The 20,185-nt window shown below is 43.8% G+C and overlaps 1 protein-coding gene across 2 annotated transcripts in view; it reads right to left on the bottom strand.

Annotated features, from left to right (window-relative positions):
- Positions 1-20,185, bottom strand: part of MAP3K12 (mitogen-activated protein kinase kinase kinase 12) — a 178,256-nt gene that overhangs the window by 25,670 nt on the left and 132,401 nt on the right. For both annotated transcript variants that reach the window (XM_060252246.1, XM_060252244.1), the window contains 6 exons: positions 19,768-19,951; positions 17,920-18,111; positions 14,082-14,240; positions 7,694-7,852; positions 4,560-4,668; positions 311-420 (listed from right to left, as the gene is read on the bottom strand). In XM_060252246.1, coding sequence (XP_060108229.1) covers positions 311-420; positions 4,560-4,668; positions 7,694-7,852; positions 14,082-14,240; positions 17,920-18,111; positions 19,768-19,951 — 913 coding nt within the window. The remainder of the gene's footprint in view (positions 1-310; positions 421-4,559; positions 4,669-7,693; positions 7,853-14,081; positions 14,241-17,919; positions 18,112-19,767; positions 19,952-20,185) is intronic.

The following is a 20,185-nucleotide window of genomic DNA, read 5'->3' as shown; positions in this document are numbered from 1 at the left end:
AGCAAACAGATTGGGGGAGGGAAGAAGGGAGATGTGGAAAGAAAACAACTTTAACTTTCAATGTGTTCTCCAAAACATCAGCTGGTTTGGCTTCGAGAAGTGATTTAACAAGCCAGTCAATGGAGCAGTGGGGACTTGGAGAGCCACACAAGATGTGCGAAAGAGCCACATGTGGCTCCCGAGTCACAGTTTGGCCACCCCTGCACTAAACAAACAGAATATATTCAACCCTGTTTATGAGCATTACTCCCTAACAAGCGAGAGGGAATCTTCTGAACTGCTTGACTTGAGGTTTTCATATCCTTCTTACCTGAGTTCTTCTCGCCGCCGGTGGATAAGCTCCTCCTCCAAGCGGTGCAGACACGTCCCCTCTGACTTGATCTTTTCAAAATGCAGCTTCACCTCTTCGCGCCACTCGGCCTATGGATGATGACAAGAGAACGTCATATACCTTCTTCTTGGTCCTGAACCTTCACTGTAGTACTCCATCTGATGGTGCTTCGTCAACAAAGATGTACATGGGATTTGACAATGTTACAAGTGTAAAAGCCAAAGTAATAAAAGGGCTAACCTGTGTACAGATTCCCTACACTACCATGAAAGTAACTGGGATATCTTGGACCAGTCACTCTTTCTCTAAGCCTAATCTACCTCACAGAGTCTGTCATGAGCACAAAATGAGGAAGAATGGCACATGTCACTTAGAACTCCTTGGAGAAAAGGTCAGATTAAGATGTGATAGACACCCTCCAAATAAGGAACAATCTAGCATTCAACAGGTGCCGCTCCCATATACCATAGGATCTCTTTCTTGCAGAGACCAGGAGAATCCTGTGTAGCCAATAGCACCAGAGAAAGAAAATGGAAATTGCAGTAATAAAAATAGGCTGCCAACATGCAGATCATATTGACTACATTAATACATCACAGCAGACTCCAGTTAACCTGATATTTGGCATGAACATGGAGTATCTCCTTGCCACAGAGAGCAGAGATAAGGATTCCTGGATGGCATCCACACTTCATCGGAAATTGCACTCTTGTTGTGCTGCAGTGATCATTGGCAACTAGCTTGGGTGGTCTACACAAAAATCTAGTTATGAATGATTGCTACAGTGCACCAGAACACAATGCCCAAGAATGAGGGGATGCACCCTCAGGGTGGAAAACAAACCTTGTTTTTCCATAATGTATAAATGCAGGGACCTGGGAAAGCTGGAATTTGTTTACTCCCTACAAACCACATTTCTATGTCTGGATTAAACCATGGGTTAGAAACTTCATTTGTGAGGAGTAATCAAACTCCAATTCACCTGAATTCATTTATTGATATACTTCATTTATATTCCACCTCCCTCACAGAGACTCGTGGGTAATTGTGATTTGTTTCCAACTTGGAATCCTTAATAGCATTTTGTGAAATAAGTGGGAAGAAGCCACATGCTGGAGCACAGCAATAACCTACGTTTGTTTGCAACCTTGACTTAACTGGTTTGTGATGGTTGAAAACAGCCTATGTCTGTTAGAGTCGTACAAGCAACATTTCCTTCTTGCTACCATGACGCTACCTCAATCTGGCTAGCCCTGCTCTGGAAGAAACAGGCAGTCTCTTAGGCTGTGGTCAGACTTGAACATTGGTACGGTTTGGGCATGCTACTAATTACTTTGTTCCATTTTATGATGGAGATTTTCAGTCAAACTCCCACCCTGATCCAACCTCACTGCACATTTCTTTCATAGTTGACTGTTCAGATTAGTGCTGTGAATCAACAATGGAGTGCGCGCTCTGGTCTTCATGTGCACCCATGTGCGTATGCAGTAACAGTTTTAAAAAACAGAATGGCAAAAATAGAATTAAAGGTTCACACTTCTGAACTGATTTGAGATGCACCAGGGGAGTTCAAACATCTGGAAACACAAGATGAATGCACAGACATCCATAAGTACCGGACTTTTCCCAGTAGCTGTTTATTTTGCATCCAATTCATTATATGCTGGGGTGAGTACAACTGGGGAGCAGGTCCAGATGTGGCTGTGTGAACAAGCCCTTTTAATCTGTGGAAGAACAGCAACTGTAGCGAGCCAAACTGCCCGTCTGACTGCAGTCTTCGATTCCTTAATTCTTAATTGCAGCTGCTTCCTCCAGTTTAAACCAAAGGATTGATTAAATTGACTAAAGCAGATGGCATAGTCCTCTCTGGTCTAGTCAATTTCACTTTAAGGGGAAATGATTACTGACTAGCAGGGCATTGCTTAGTGGGCACATCAGTGATTTTTGTTTTCTTGTTAAAGGGTGTAGGATATGTTAATAAGCCCTGCCCTTTCATGCACTTAAACATAATTTAAAAATCAAAAGCACTTAAATCAAAACTGCTGCAAGACATGAGAAGTATGAGGTCATCAGAATGATCCAAAAGGTGCCTGTGAAAATTGTAGCAAAACATACAGCAGTCTGTTGCAGCGTTGCTGGTTATGCTTCTGGGACTAATTTGTTAGTTTCAGAGTACAGCTCAAAAGTGGGATGAAAACACATAAAATTAGTATGACTGCAGATTATGTCAGAACACACACATACACACACCAGTTCATACTATGGGCAATGACAGTTCTACAGTATCACCCTCTGGGCATTTTCACACACAAGTCAACTTGTTATTCGTGTTCATAATTAGCCACAGTTTATGCAGAAGAGAGTCCTTTGTTGTGCCAAAGGCCATTCTAGCCAAGGCTGGTTTCATGGTCATATTACAAATTTGATGGAAGCAAGATGCCCTGGTGCCTCTCTCTAGCATCGATGTGCAGTCCTAGGATTACAAAGCCCAAATTCTGCCTCAGATCCAGGACAGCTCCTGACAGACAAAGCTAATGCAATCTGGATTCTGCATACTCCAGTACAAGAACTAAACTCTGTTTTGAAACATGTTAAATAACTGTGGTGCCATCTGTAGTTGGGTGCAACTGAGTGGGTGATTAGGGTATTTTTAGGAAGGCACAAGTTGCAGCATCTTTGGTGGATGTACGTGCTTAGATATACCTCCTATATATATAAATACATTTAATTGGTGGGGCTGAGAGTCTATTTCCTAATTTTTAAAAGCTATTTTGATTCTGATTTGCTATTATAACAATGAATGGTAGCTTTTCTTCATAAAGTCAAAAGTTCTCTCCTACTTCCTTTGCGATTATTTTGCATTTTTGTGATATTTAGATTTATTTTATCAGCTCATCAGTCCATCAGGTTTAAGGCAGAGGATTCATCAGCTACAGCATTTCATCACTGAATAGTCCTAGAGTTCAGTTAGACAGTCCATTGCTTTGACTTGCTGAAGACTAGATTGTAAGCATATGAGTTCCTATGTCTTCTCTTGGGTACATAATTTACTAAATAGACTAAGGTCTCGTTCATACATTTGGGAGATGGAGATGGTAGACAACTGTGGTGATTAGAATACACCCCTTCAGATTGCAAGGAGTGGATTTAAGTTTCTACAGTTTCACACAAAACTTCACAAAAAAACTCAACCACCATGCAAGCAGAAAACTAACTTACAGGGTCTAGCCTTTAGTTTTGCTTACATGGGCTGGTTTTCTACATGCAGAGTGTTTGCAACACAGTGCAGCATTCTAATGTGATCTTGCACTTGTCATTCTAGTAGCACAGTGCAGTCTATCAGCAGTGTCTCCAACATGTCTGAACTGAGAGAGACAAGATGAGAGAGACAGAAGCCCTATTTTAGGCTCTTATGAGAACACTGACAATATTAGCTGTGATGGGGCAGAAGAGGAAATTGTAATCTTACAGAAGTTGCATCAGGACTTGAGCTGGAATGCACAGGAACGCAGTTCTGGCTGGCTTGATGTCAGGGAGTGGCCTAATATGCAAATGAGTTCCTGCTGGGCTTTTTCTACAAAAAAAGGGCTCTGTGCAAAACCATATCGCATATTAGGCCACACACCTCTGAGGCAGCCAATCCTCCAAGAGCTTCCAGGGCTTTTAATACAGGGCCAGGAGGACTGGCTATATCGGGGTGTGTGTGGCCTAATATGCAAAGGAGTTCTTGCTAACAAAAAAAAAAGCCCTGTGTGAAACAACAGTGATGTCAGGGGCTGTGGCCTAATATGCAAAGGAGTTCCTGCTACCCCCAAAAAAGCCCTGTGTGAAACAACGGTGATGTCAGGGGCTGTGGCCTAATATGCAAAGGAGTTCCTGCCTGGCTTTTTCTACACACACACACACACACACAAAGTCCTGGGTTGCATAATTCAATTGTTAGAGCGTTGGGCCAAGATCTGGGAGACCCAAGTTCAAATCTCTACTTGCCAAGAATTTTACTGGGAGAACATGGCCCAGTTATTCTCTCTCAGCCTAACCTGTTGTTGTTCTTGTGTGGACAGGGGAGAATGGTTAGGGAAGGAAGGTTTACACTGCCCTGAGCGCCTTAGAGGAAAGGTAGGATAAAAGTGTTCAGCAGACAGATAAACAGTTATAGGTACAGTCAGCAAGACAGACAGAGAGATACTGTGGAGCTGGGAGAAGCTGGAAGCCCAAGGAAGCCCACCTGGGATTTGAAGTAGGTCTCCTGTGGTGTAGATAGCACATCAGCAGATGCAATGTCCAGGTGCAGTAGGATCTGTCGGAAGGATGGACGGTTCCGGGGTTTGCTATTCCTAATGAAGAAAAATGGTGTTATGGATTTAGTAGAGGGTAAATGAGGCTTCTAAGTTGCCATGGAGTGCTCAGTTTTAAGTGATGGTATCCAGAATGTGTGGGAGATGGTTTTTGTTTTGTTTTTTTAAAAAATGGGCATCTAAAAATATTGTTCATAACAAGATGTACTAAGGAGGAACTGCATATTTTTTCATAGTTATAAATGCAGTGTTAGGGCAATTAAAATGCAAGCTGTATCTATCGAGGGAAAGGAAGAGAAGAGAAGTGCAACAGGTGTTAGAAGACAGATGGAGTCACAGGTAACTTTTAAGAAAAGCAGTCTACAGAACTGCTGATAAAGAAGGCTTTTGACCAGATAGTGACTATAGCATCCTACTTGAGATCTTCTCTGCTGTTCTTTCTGGGGCAATTTTTCTTTTTCTGCTAGAACCTCAGGCATTCAAGTCCTTGGGTGGTCTTCGGGTCACAGGCTTATGGCACTGTTAAGCAATCCAAGAACTGAACCAGGTGTTATCAAGTTCTGTGCTGGAAGATCCCAACATTTAAAAGAAGTCAACTATCAGCCATGACCAGGGCTTTTTTTGTAGCAGGAACTCCTTTGCATATTAGGCGAAACCCCCCTGTTGTAGCCAATCCTCCAAGAGTTTACAGTAGGCCCTGTAAGAAGAGCCCCTTAAGCTCTTGAAGGATTGGCTCCATCAGGGATGTAGCTTAATAGGCAAAGGAGTTCCTACTGAAAAAAAAAAAAGCTCTGGCCATGTCATTTGTTTGTTTCAGCTCCATGGGATCATTTAATTTCACTATAGTTTGCTGCAGTTAGTACAAAGTGGGTTCTTGTCACACAAGAAACACACACACTGTGGGAGAGGGAGTGAGAGACAGAATATCAAGAGGATGTTATAAATAGCCATTGCCCTGACCTGGTCTAGCCTCATCGTGGAGGCTAAGCAGGGTCAGCTTTGGTTTGTACTCAGATGGGAGACCACAAAAGAAGTCCACAGTCATTGCACAGAGGCAGGCAATGGAAAACCAGCTCTTTCAATGCTATGGGGTCGCCACAGGACAGCTGTGACCTGACAGCACGTTCCACCAACAACTGGCTGTTAAGGCCACTGGGAAAAGTTATGGTAGGCTGATCACCCAGGGGAACATCCCCTTACAAGGGCCCCAATTTGCCCCAGTCACCTCCTGCTGAAGAGAGAGACTGGCACCCAGAAGGAGTAAGTCCAAACACCTTTCCTGTTCGATACACCCCAGAAGCACATGTTCTGGGCAATGCCTGGTCTGCAAAGTGGTTCTGGTGTCACAAACTATGGATGCCAGCAGACACAGGCAAGAGACACGTTTGGGCAGAGATTTTGTAAGTCATGGGTTTGTCTGCTAATCACCCTGTCCCCGCTTAAGATCATACACAATGGCAATAGTGGGCCCCCAGGCAAAGACATTGTTTCATCTTAGACTAATCATTTTGCTACCTGGCCTGCCCTTTCCTGATTTGTTTATCATAGTTCTGAAACCACTTAACACCTTCCAGCCATCCCCGGCAGCTTCCCTTTCCAACAGCAGAGGGACATCAAGCAAACATTAGCTACATTCATGCATAATATCACAATTTCCTCCAGATTGTTGTCAGTTCCTGGGAATGCTATTCAGCATTCCACAACACATTACTTTACTTCCAGCTAATCCCATTATATTGTTCTAAGAGGCAATTATCTCATCATGCTCTGAGGTAGCATTTTGTCCTATAACTGGATAAGCTGTGTCCCACTGCTGTGTGTTTGTTTTCCTGGATCCAAACTGCACACCAAGACGCTGGACGTCTTACTCTTCTCCCAAACGTTGCCTCTTCTGGATTGGTAACTATGATCCTCCCTAAAACCCTCCTGAATTCCTGCTCCATCCTATATTTCTGTTAGCCTGTGTGCATTTATTGCTGTATGTGTGCATTACTTCATTATTTTAACTTTAAATCAAACGGCCTTTTCTTAGTTCAGCAACCACCTGGTTTATTTCTTTCTCAAAGCGGGAAATCACAGCAAACTCTGGTAGGATCTCAGTAGATTATTCTCCTCTTGCGAGCTCTGTGTCCTTGCTAATTCCCCCAACAAAAACAGGAGACAGGCCCCTCTTGGGAAACAAGCAGCATTTGGGATAACACTACCCCAGTCCCAAGTGAGGGGCTGCCCTTGCCTGTGCAAGATGAGCAGGAGTCACCAATGGAACCAAGCAGCCTCTACGCCAGGGGTGGCCAAACTTGCTAAACATAAGAGCCACACAGAATAAATGTCAGATGTCTGAGAGAAGGGAGGAAGGAAAGAAGGAAAATAGGTGGGGGAGGGAGAAGTGGAAAGAAATCAGCTTTAACTCTACATGCATTCTCCAAGCTGCCGGATGGTTTGCCTTGGAGAAGTGATTTAAAGAAACAAATGCCTTCTCCAAGCCAGCTGAAAGGGTGCTGGGGGCTTTGAGAGCCACATAATATGTGTGAAAGAGCCACATGTGGTTCCCGAGTCACAGTTTGATCAACCTCATAAATTTGGATGCATGGCACTGAATGACTCACAGAGTAAATACTTGCAGATGCTAACCCATGTCACACGGGAAGCATCGCTACGTGAAAATGTCTTGCAGCCGTCTTCAAGGTAGTGGGGTTAATGCTCAAACCAGTCACATGACATTTACAGTGTCACCCTTCCAAGAGCACAATGTAACTCAATTAGGACTGCACTGTACCTCAGAATTTATTTTACAAGAAACTGATTCATTTTTGATCTTGAACTAATATTGTATATTCTGCTATACTGACTGCAAGACCTTGTAGTTGTCATTAACATTAGACTGATCTTGTCTTTGTAAAATGTATGGACATGTCATCGCTGTATTGATAAACGTTCAATAAAGTTTGTTAATTTTTATTTTTTTTTTAAAAAAAGGACTGCACTGTTTATATCTAGTGCTAAGACTGAACCAGTTTGGGAGTCCTACTGTAGGTGCGAGAGGAGTTTTCTTATATAGACTCACCAGCACTGTCTCAGCAGGATCTTGAAGCCATCAGGGCAGCTGGTTGGCACAGGCAGATGAAGGCTGTTACTGCCTACCCCCCAGATTATGGCTGAGGAATCCACATCCTTGTAAGGGATCTCGCCCGTCAGCAGCTCCCAGAGAACAACTCCAAAGGACCTACAAGGAGGTGAACACACATGATTGGTGGGGAGGGTTACAACAGCCCTGGAACAACTATCCCTGCCCTTTCCTACACTCTTCTCCATACTTCCCCAAAGGGCAGGAGAGAATTCAGTGAGTCACATCTGGATATTGCAGCCAGTTTTGAGGAGGTAGTCAAAAAAAGTCACTTTCTGTCTAATCGTAGGAAGAATGTTACTTCCAAGGTTGGCTGTAGTTTCACAGAAACTGATGCTAAGGATCTGTGACTGGGTTCTCAGATATGCAGTTTTTAGCTGCAAAAAGCAATGGGGGGATAGGATGAAGCTGCAATGCTGGGAATAAGAAGTTTTCTCTTCACAATGATTCCTGCATGGAAAAATCCACACAGACACCCCAAGCTGCTTTTATCTTTGGTAAGAAAGCAGATAGCTGCCAAGAGACACCATGGGCCCTAGAACAGATTCTCTCTGGCTTTCTTCAGATCACATCCAATGTTCCCTCTAATTCTCCCCCCCTCAAAACAGAGCAGTTCATATCCTGAATGGAATATAACTGCTGTAATCTTAAAATGGGCAATGCCCAGTGCGAGACCCTGCGCAGCTCCCGACTGTGGTTGAGTGGGACTTCCTGTGCTAATGAGTGGCTTCTCATGCACACAGCTCAGAGAGGACCCCTCTTAGATTCAGCAAAATAAAAATCAATACAATTGATCAGACCAGGTATTCAGCTGCTAGAAGAACCTTGTGGCACCTTGGTTAGCTCTTTGGGTCCCCTGGTCAACCTGGGCTCTATAATTTTGTTCCTAGCCTTGACTATAGGTACTTATAGTATGGCTGCTTTTTTTTTTTGCTAGTAAGCAAAGAAATGGTGTGCCAGAGCTGAGCGAAACTAAGTCCACCTATTCCCAGGACCTTTTTTTTGTAGCAGGAACTTATCTGCATATTAGACTACAACTCCAATGTAGCCAATCTTCCAAAAGCTTACAGGGCTCTTATTACAGAGCCTACTGTAAACTCTTGGAGTGTTAGCTAAATTAGGGAGGTGTGGCCTAATATGCAAAGGAGTTCCAGCTACCAGAAAAGCCCTGCCTATTCCAACTTCATGCCCTCAATCCATATTCTAGTCACTTCCCCCTTTAGCACCCCCCTCCCCCAAAAGCTTATTCATGCACTAAACTGCACACTTGGGCAATTAATCCTGGATCACTAGTCCTGAAGTCAGCATTTATTGCAACAAATACAAATTGTCAGTATATGTTTAGGAATTAATATTGATTTTAAATTGAATGGGTTGGATTCCATTGAAAATTTCCACCAATGAAGGGGGGCAGTTTTCACCAATTTCTCCCTCCCACTGCAACTTTCTGACTTCTCCCTTATGCTGTTCCTGGGGATCTCTGTCCCTCAGGAGTAGTATTGGGGGAGGGATTTTGAACTGCATGGGAGGAGGGGTGGAGAGAGCAGGGAAGCACCACAGCTGGAAATTCCTTCATTTAGCAGAAGTTTACTGCAGGATACAAGCCAAGATGTTCTGATGATTCTATTTTTATTTTTTACCATGGGTTTAGACTGATCTGATTTTTGATTTTAGCAACAACAAAGTGTTCTTGCACCCAAACCGGTTAAATAATAACAATTTTAGTTGACTATTCCTTTCCACTCCTCAGTTTAATCAGGAGAGGTATAGTCACCAAGGGGTGACACGTCCCTGCTATTTTTGTGTGCCAAATCTCTCCCTGCCCATGACTGCTAAAAGCAAGAAGATTTTTTTTTTTACCAAAGCAAGAAGAATTTTTTTTCTAAGCATAGTTGCAGCAGCTGCTCCTGTTAATGAAATGTCTATAATTGGGTAGGTGCAAAGCCAAAATGCAACAAGAGTAAATTCCTGCCCACAGAGATACAATCTAAATAAGACAAACATGAGGAGGAGGAAGAGGAGCGAGAAGAACATGTTGTCAACTGCTAGGCTATTTAAAATAACATAAGAATATTATGATGAGGGAGTGAGAGCATCTACATGCTATGGTGGTGCACTAGGGTTGACATCTGGTGAAAAAAATGTTCTGTCCCTTTAAAAAGAGAGGAAATGGGCAACTGTATCTTTTTATGACATGGAGGTGAAAAACATCTCATTAATTCTCTCTTAAAAGAGCAGAACATTTATTTTCTCCAGGCAGTTGGCAACTTTGTAGACAGCCGTTGTATGCGGATGGAGGAATGAGATCATGTTCCCATATTTCCTAATCCTTCTTTCCTCTACACATGTTCAGTGTAATACTCCAAAAAGCCTGTGCATATACGAAATCTCTGCACACAGACTCTCATGATTGGGAATCCTGTTCCCAGTGTCCAACAGCCCAGAGTGGAAAAAATGTCCTGTCTCTTTAATAGAAGCTTAATGGAATCAAGGAAAGATGCTGTGGCTCAGTGGAAAAGCTTCTGCTTTGCATGCAGAAAGTCCCAGGTTCCATCCTTGCATCTCAAGTTCAAAGGACCAGGTGGTAGGTGATATGAAAGACCTCTACCTGATGCCCTGGAGACCCACTTGCAGTCTGAATAGGTAGTACTGACCTTTATGGACTGATGGCCCAATTCAGTATAAGGTAACTTCATGTGTGTGTGAATGTTATTTACCAGGTGATGTTACTCAATCTTCATGTTATGAAAAACTATTTCCACATATTAAGCCTCCACTGAAAGGACAGGACATTTTTTCCTCCAGACTTCCTCAACCCTGGAAGTCATGCAGAGACTCTGTTTGTGCAGGCACTTTCAGAAGAATGTGCATAGAGGGCAGGCAGGGCCAGTGGGTGTGAGTGGTATACCCAGGGCTTTTTTGTAAAAAAAGGTCCAGCAAGAATTCATTTGCATATTAGACCACACCCCTAACATCACCATTTTTCACACAGTATTTTTAAAAGAAAAAGCCCAGCAGGAACTCATTTACATATTAGGTCACACCCCTGATGCCAAGCCAGTCGGAACTGTGTTCCTGCTTAAAAAAAAAAAGCCCTGTGTATCCCCATTTCCCCCTCTAAACACAACGTATCTATGCTGCTGCAATATGTACAGTCTGAAAAAGAGAGGAAGAGACAGATGAGTTCTTAAGAAGCTTCTGAAAAGTAGTAGCTCAACAAATCCCAGGTGGGAGAGAATTCCAAGCTCATAAGAATAGCAAAGGAAAGAGAGAACAGGTGGATTAAAGTGTAGATTGGCATTAGCAGAATTGAAGAGTATGAGAATACAGAGAAATGGATATAAAATGGAACTAGATTACCGAGAGACAGAGGGCTATAATGCATGGATGTTTTCCATCGTTTTCACCATTTAGATCCAATTGGGTTTTCTTCTGCACTGATTTTCCTCCCTTCAACACTCCATTCACCATTTCTCTGGGTTTTCTGAGAGCACTTTTGCACTGATTTTTCCCTTGTTTCCAGGGGTGGAATTCCACAGGAGCTCCTTTGCATATTAGGCCACAAACCCCTGATGTAACCCATCTTGCAAGAGCTTACAAGGCTCTTTTTTGTAAGCACTTGTAAGATTTGCTACATCAGGGGTGTGTGGCCTAATATGCAAAGAAGCTCCTGCTAGAATTCCACCCCTGCTTGTTTCACTTCCAAGCCAAAGTTAATTCAAATGTGTACAGATACCCTCTGATTTCCCCCCACCTTTTTGCCACCCCTTTAGGGTCACTCCCCACCCACCTTGAGGTCATTCTGCCCACTCTGCACCTTCTGCTATCCTCCCACCTTCATCAGTGTACAAGCTCCATTTCCCCCTTGTTTTTAAATTTTTTGTTTTTTAGCAAGCAACACGAGTCTAGTGATAGGAGATTAAAAAAAATAAAAAGAAAAGAAGGAAAGTTTAAAAGGAGATGCCTGAGGTTTAGTTTCCTGCTAGTAATGACCTGAAAGGAGAATCCGAGAGGAGGCAAATGGCACTGTCCCTGGTGTGAAAAAGAAAGAAAGAAAAGGATTTCAGTGCTGCATGCAAAAAGAATAAAGGGGGAGATGGGAATCATCAGTGCAGAATGAAATTGACATGAGATGTAAAGATAGAGAGAGACACTGGGATGGGAAGCCCAACGTTTTGAAAACATTTTCCCCTTTAATGCTTTAGGGAACAAAGTTTTTTTGGGGGGGGAGGGGATAATTTAGCAGTCTTCAGAAGCCTAACATTAAAATGACTATTGAGCCACATGGACCTTCTGCAAACTGCTGAAATTAAGAATATCTTGGGCTTGATCCATTTGGAAGACAGAGTGCAATCCACACAGGACAGGCTTTTAAAAATTGCCATGATCACAACCAGTGTGCAGGATCAAATTAGACAATCACAAAGAGAAAATCCATATAATGCAAGGAAGGGCAGGAAATTACTATGCAGCTTTACTAGGGCATCGGCAAAAATACCCCTCCTTCTTCCCCATTTAGTGTCCAAAAACTAAAAAAGCTCTCCAGAGCTTCTGCCAGGGAACACCTCCTCCATACAAATTGAAGTTATGTGCAAAGCATGGTGGAGTTGCAGCTGACTTTGCACAGGCATCCGGGTGCATACACACACACATGTTGCCAGCTATCACAGCTTGCAATGCCAGTGTCAATGGGTTCTGCCATGCATTCCGTACACTCAACATGTTCCCCCATATTATGAGAACGTGTGACTCCCATTTTTTCACAGTGGCTGATAACACAGCAGAAAATTCCCTACTTCTCTGCAATATGGAGAATGGGGCTTTGCAGCTGTTTGTCAGTTTCAAAAAAAAAAGTCGTCAGTTTCCACATCGATTTCCACCCCCCCCCCCTTTCCTTGTCTTCCTTTCTGTTCCCTTTCATTTTAACAAACTAACACTAAAATGCATGTGCAAAACCTGAATCATGAAGATTTAAATGGAAGGTGCTTGCTGGATGCTACTATGCAACTGCAATAGGGCAATTCCATAGATTTTTAAAAAAACTTTGGACAGTCCCCATATATCACAAGTGACATCCCACCACAATTTAGAAAACTGTGTTTTTAAAATTGTAGCTGCAGAATAAATACACCAGAGGAAAAAGAACGATCCATAAGGTGGACACAGAATCCCAAATCCAGATTAAAAGCTTACTACTCTGGAAATCTGCAGTAAGATGTGCATAATGGGCTAGAGAATCGGCCAAAGCTGAAGCTTAACATGGAGAAGTAAGGGGAGCCAATGACAGGATGAGAGAGAAGGAGGAACAAATTATCACAACATCAGGTAAGACAACCCAGATGAGTTCAAGTGAGAGTCAAATGCAGCAAGAAAAAAAAACAGGTAACTATACAGCAGTGATTAACGAGGGGTGCAACTGTATTATGTCTAGTAGGGCTGACCTTGCTGGATGACACCCACCTGATTCCATCCTCCTCTCCTCTTAGAAGGAAATGGGACAAATTTCTCTTCGAATTACCACCTGGATTGTGAGTTGCATTTTTATCTTCTTCCAATACTGGAAGTGCTTTGTTTAATTTTCTCCCACCGTGATTTTATGGTTTTTATTCTGAGTATTCAGTATAGTTTACTGTCCTATTTTTTACTTTTAAAAATTAAAAAAAAATCACAACAGGGTGTGGCCACTCATGTAGGATTGCCAGCTACAGGCTTGGAAATTCCTGGAGATTCGGAGCGGTTCCTCGGGAGGGACCACAGCAGCATAAAATGGCATAGAGCCTACCCTCTGAAGCAGCCCTTTTCCCCAGGGAAACTAATCTCTGTTACATAGGGTTGCCAGGTTTTACCTGGTTGCCAGTGGTGGTGGTGGTGGAGACTTCCTTCCCACAAACTTCGTGTGCACTGCACAAAGACGTCACCTGGAAGTGATGTCATCATGCCAGGCAAATCACTTGGGGCACTCTAGCATTAAAAACAGAAAAATCTCTGGTGCCATAAGAGTTTTTTCTCCAAAATGCTAGAGCGTCTCCATGTGATGTATCCAGTGTGATTAGGTCACTTCTGGGTGATGTCATTGCACTGGGCATGTCACATGCCAATGGAGCTCTCTGGGGGCAGGGCTCCCCCCACTGGCCAATCCTGGGCCAGTGGGTTGGGGGCTCCACATTGAGGGAAAATCTGCCCCTAGCAGGAGGCTGGGAACCCTATCTCTGCAGTCTGGAGATCACTCATAATTCCAGGAGTTCTACACCCCCCCCCCCCCGAGGGTTGCCAGCCCTAATTCATGCCCTCCTTTCTTTCTGCATCTTCCATGTCAATCCTTCCTCACCAGATGTCCACTTTCTCAGAGACAGGTTCATTGCGAATGACTTCCGGTGCCATCCAGGCCACAGTGCCGGCAAAAGACATCTTGGTGCTCTTGTCACTGAGCTCTTTGGAGGTGCCAAAGTCGGAGATCTTCACCACATCATCGTAGGTGATCAGCATGCTAGAGGAAAGAGGTGAGCAGAGAAGAAGCATGAGGGACATTAACCCATCTCACCAGGGAAGGAATCAGAAAGGGATGTCATGTCCCCATCAGTCAGCAGGGGGAGCAGCTTCTAAAATGTGGTGGGAGCAACTTAACACGCATGTGCTGCATTTTGAGGTTTTGGGAGGGCGGGCCTCCCCTCCCCAGGAGACAAATTCCTTATTCTGATGAGATCTCAATGTGTTTGAAGGTGGATTGTTCTCTTTCTCTTTTTAAAATGATTTCAAATAACTATTATTAGAATGACTGGAGATTGCAGCTGTCGTTTTATTCAGTGTGTTCAGGTGAACAAGTATAGCGGAATTAATGTTTTGTGATAATTCCCTGATGAAGAGCTAATTACTCAAAATACCTTGGAAACTTGCTGGTATCAGGAATGATGCAAGGAAGTAAAACAGACAGCCCCAATTCAGACTTCAGGTAGAGAATTACATTTTTGGAATCTTAAAAAAAAAATCCCCACAAATTACAGAAGGTGGAGTAGCAAGCAAAGAGAAAGAATAAAAACTATCTCCATAACATGCTAGTGTTTTAAAAATTCAGTGTGGATTTTTTTAAAATGTGAGAAGGAATATCAAAAGCTGGAGCCCCCCATCTTCCATCTGAAGTGGTGCAGTCCATCCCCACCACATCATGGCCAGTTAATTCTTCTGCATATGTGAACCAGGTTTTGTCTTTCCTGTGTCTGGAAGGTTGTTTTGTGTGGAGGGGGAAGGGGAGTTTGTCTAGTTTTGAGGCACTGCACCTGTGATGTGCATCTGTTTTTAAATAAGAGTGCATTTAAACCTCTTCTGCCACATGGAGTTTGTGTCTTCATCAGGGCTTTTTTTGAGCAGGAATGCACAGGAACACAGTTCCGGCTGGCTTGGTGGCAGGAGGTGTGGCCTAGTATGCAAAGGAGTTCCTGCTGAGCTTTTTTTTGTAGCAAAAGCCCTGTGTGAAACAATGCAACATCAGGGGATGTGGCCTAATATGAAAATGAATTCCTGCTGGGCTTTTTCTACAAAAAAAGCCCTGGTCTTCATCCTTTCTTTTCATTTCATGGCAGAAATACAAGCTGCATGCTGATTTTATACTGCTTCAAACCAGCAGAGTGGGCATTACATAAGACTCGGGGAAAAGGTGGGTCTTACTCATGGCAATACATTGAAGGTTTCCATCACCAGAGTGTGAGCTCCACTTTCCAGAGGGAGATTTCTGAACCCCTCATGCTACAGTTCTGCTGCAAGGCTCCAAAGAAATTACACCATCAGCCGTCCAACCAGTGCAACACAGCCAGGACCGTGTGATCAGCAGTGCCTTCTATTGGCTGTATTTGATTCACCAGCTCTCTTGTTAACTAGACTCAGCCAATCTGTCCACATTGATCCATGCTTTTATAACCACATGGTTGGATTACTGCAATGCATTTTAGTTGGGACTGCCCTTGAAGATAATCCAGAAACAGAAGTGGGTCCAGGATGCAGCAGCCTGACTATTGTCAGGGGCCAGTCACAAGGAACATATTCTGCCCATTTTGAAACAGCTACACTGACTGCCAGCCTGTTTCATTTAAAGCCCTTCATGATCTGGGACACATATATTTGAAGGACCATCTACGGTATTGGCTATCACATCACTAAGGGTAACCCATCTGGCACTGACTAGAGCCCAGGCTATTTCCATCATGGCCCTGTGGAAGGGCTTATCTCTTCAGGATCTTCAGGAGGTGCTGAGAGACATAAGGCTTTGAGGTTTGAACAGTAGGCATCTTTTAAGGGGGAGGAAAGAGATTTGGGGTTGGCTTCTTAATTTTTAAGTGCAGATGCTTCAAACTCTTATTGTAAGCCTTGTGAACCACAATGGAAGGCGAGATATAAATGCTTAAATAATAAATCAAATGGGGCAAACAGCTCCATGGGGTCATTTTGGCTTGGGAAAATAGCACACAGGGTGCCAGGCCGATATCTATGGTTGCCAGTTCACCTGATATGGTGGGAGAATGCCTGCTGACAACCTCCACTGCCTGCCTCTGCTCCAGTGGCTGATGGAAAACATATAAATCCAAAATTTGCCATTGGCATTATGTCACTCCTGAGGAAAGCCCATAAATGCTCCATTCCAGCAATTGCCAGAAACTCTGTGGTTTTAGCATAGAGTTTCTGCTCATTCCTAGAGCAGTGTGACATCATTTCCAAGTTTCCCCCAGAACTGATGTAATGCTGTCAGACTGCTGTTGCCCCCCATGTCCCTGCACCTCCCAAACTCCTGTCTGTTTTCAGCTGCTGGCTCGCAACCCTCTGGAGACTCCTCCTCCCCCTGTGCCATGATCTCAAGTCAAATTGGGCTTCTGCTATGGTTTAAAAATGAGATTCTTGTAGTTGCTGGGCGGCTGTGGAGAAAGTGAGTCAGACCTGGGGAAAGCGGGCCAGACTAATTTCAAAATGTCACACCCAGTTTGGCTCTAGGTTTATGTGGTTTGAGTATTAACCTTGTGAGGGAATTTGCCCACATTCATCTCTCCTGTTCCAATTTTCCATTGACGTCCCATTGCTTGCTTTAGAGTGTCAATTCTCCAGGAGGTAGTGGCCTTATTTTTTCATAAGAAACTCTGGCATCATATAAATCAAAATTTACAATATTTAATCTGTGCCATTGGAGGGTGTTTTTAAAATTGTAACTATGAAACCAGAAGGGTGGGAATCAGTACTATGATACAGATTGCTTGAGGAGGAGGAGGAGATTGGATTTATACCCCACCCTTCACTCAGAGTGGCTTGCAATCTCCCTTCCCTTTCCTTTCCCACAACAGACACCCTGTGAGGCAGGTGGGGCTGAGAGAGCTCTTTTGAGAACTATTCTTGTGATAACAGCTCTGAGAGAACTGTGACTGGCCCATGGTCACCTAGCTGCTGCATGCGGAGGAGGAGTGGGGAATCGTACCTGGTTCTCCCAAATTAGAGTCCACTGCTCCTAACTGTTACACCAAACTGGCTCTCAGAAATAAATGCAGATCACAATAAATTAATGCAGAAATAATGCAGATCACAAAATGTGGGATTTCACAGCACTGGACAAAGATTGTCTTGCTGGGGAATCTGAAATTTGGGGAGGGGAAAGAGCAGTGATGTCACGTAGAATTTTCCAGATTTATTTTAATGCTGTGTTTTTCTGTGGAAGAATTTCTGCCCCACATATGTAAATATAGTCTGCTAAACTATAATTGTCAGGGCTGTTGTGCTGTAAATCAGTCTTGTTGGATGGGCTAAATGTGGAATATGAGACACAGACAAACCCAGTCCATTCTTAAACATGATGTATTTCCCTTATTAGCGATCACTGTTCAAATTATGGTAACATTGCTTAAATTATTTATTTAAATTTGAATCAGAATTTCCCCCCAGAAAATTTTCTGATTCAGATTTAAAAAAACAAAACAAAACCATCATCACTAAGAAAGAGTACATATTCACAAAGCTGTGACATTTTGAGAATCAATGTCCTATGGGAATTTCAAGGTGGCTTTTTTTCCTTGAGGGTGGTAACGTGGACCTATCCTGATCCCACATTGGGTTTGCCGCCCACCAGTCAGCCTTACCTAATAATCCCACATTCCTCCCCATCTCTTCCCACCACCAAATCCAGTTTCATTTCTTACTTGGGGGACTTCAGATCACGGTGGATGATTTTATGTAGGTGCAGATAATTCATTCCGCCAGCGATACCCATAGACCAGTCGACCAAGAGGGATGGAGTGACCTTCCGCCCTGCTCGCAGCACCTCATACAGCTGGCCCTGGGCGCAAAATTCCATGATGATGCAGTAACAAGGAGCTTGCGTGCACACCCCCCTAAGATGAGGAAGAATGGATGAGACACATTAGATGCCTGCTGGAACACCATGCAATTAAAGCAGGGATGCTCAGATAATCCTGATCCAGAAGGCCCAGGCTAGCCCACTCTTGTCTGATCTTCTAAGCTAATCAAGAGTCGACCCTGGTTAGTATTTAGAATCATGGAATCTAAGATTTGGAAGGGATCTCCAACGTCATCTAATCCTACCCCCTGCACAATGCAGGAATTTCTCAAATACCTCCCACACTCCCAGTGACCCCTGCTCCATGTCCAGAAAATGGCAAAAAACAAACAAACCCACAAACCCCTCCAGGATCCCTGGCAAAACTGGCCTGGAGAAAAAAAATGCTGCCTGACCCCAAAGTGGTGATCAGCATTTCCCTGGGTGAGTAAGAAAAGGCCATGACCTCCTTCTCTTTATCTGCCTAAGTTCACAGAATCAGCATTAAGGATATAAGAGAAGCCATGTTGAATCAGGCCAATGACCCACCCAGTCCAACACTCTGTATCCCACAGTGGCCAAAAATCCCATGTGCCATCAGGAGGTCCACCAGTGGACACTAGAAGCCCTCCCACTGCCCCCTCCCAAGCACCAAGAATACATTTTGATTCATTGGCCATCTAGCCTCTGTTTAAAAACCTCCAAAGAAGGAGAGCCCACCACCTCCCAAGGAAGCCTGTTCCACCGAGGAACCCCTCTAACTGTCAGGAAGTTCTTCCTAATGTTGTGTCAGAAACACTTCTGATTTAATGTCAACCCATTGGTTCTGGTCCAACTTTCTGGGGCTACAGAAAGCAACTCTGCACCATCTTGGATGGGAGACTACCACGGAAATCCAGGGTTGCTATGCAGAGGCAGACAGTGGCAAATCACATATTTGTCTCTTGCCCTGAAAATTCTTCAGGGGTGCCATAAACATAAGTGTAATTTTTTAGTACTTTCCACCATCACTAAGCTCAGATCTGGACTACTGGCATAAAAATGCAGACATAGGACCATCATGGCTTAAGCTAACATGCTCTTAAAATTTTATTACAAGACATGTATGGAGGGTTTAGTCTTTGAAACAAGAGGAGCCAAGAGGACATAGGAAGAGGGCATGGGCTCAGTACGGTCGAGCATCTGTTTGGCATGCAAAAGGTCCCACTTAAAAGGATCAGGTAGTGAGTGATAGGAAAGACCTCAGCCTGAGATCTTGGAGAGCTGCTGCCAATCAGAGGAGCCAATACTGGCCTTGATAGACCAGTGGACTGATCTTACGTGGGAGTCTGGCCACGCATTAGGGAACAAAGCCCTGAAAAACAGGATACTGTTGCTACGAAACAAAATGATCTTGGCTAAACAGAGAGGGAAAGGTCTTTGTATATGCTTAGATACACGTTTATTATATTACTGCAGTATCTCTTTCTTAAAAAAAAAAAAGGAGATGAAGTTATGCATGGTTTTTAAAAAGAGGCCAGGGCTACACATGAAAAATACCTGCACAAGATGTTTTTCCTGCTAATACAAGTGAACACTCAATTGCCTATATACCGCTGGGGCAAAGATGTGGAGAAAACAGTTCAATAGAAGGGAGACACCTTCATCTCACCTTCATGAACCTCCCAAATCACTCCACAAAGCATCCTGCCAATCCTGCCCCACCACTCACTTGAAGGTGATGATGTTGGGGTGTTTCAGCTTCCGCAGGTGCTTGATATCTGTCTCCTTGAGGTCTCGCACCTTCTTGACGGCCACCTCCTCTCCATGGAAGCGCCCCAGGAAGACGGCACCTTGGGCTCCGCTGCCCACCCACTGGAGGTCCATGATCTCTTCAAAGGGTACCTCCCAAGGGTCTGCATTGGAAGGGAAAGGCAGCGGTAGTCAACAGCTTCTTGGAGAAAGGCAAAGAATGAAAGTCTGATTAGGCAGAGGAGGGGGTACTCCTTCCTATAAGATCTCAGGGCCTTACACATACAACAGCAAGAGAGGGGAGAGAGAGAGAGAGGAAAAAGGGATTTCCAGTGGTCTGTTTGGGTTGGCATTAAAACAGCTTCATGAAACAGCGGATGAAGGGAGTGCTTCTGGTT

Source organism: Heteronotia binoei, chromosome 13 (assembly GCF_032191835.1).
Source record: "Heteronotia binoei isolate CCM8104 ecotype False Entrance Well chromosome 13, APGP_CSIRO_Hbin_v1, whole genome shotgun sequence".
Lineage (NCBI taxonomy): Eukaryota > Metazoa > Chordata > Lepidosauria > Squamata > Gekkonidae > Heteronotia > Heteronotia binoei.
Note: the sequence above shows the minus strand (reverse complement) of the source record. Positions and strands in the feature narration are given on the sequence as shown.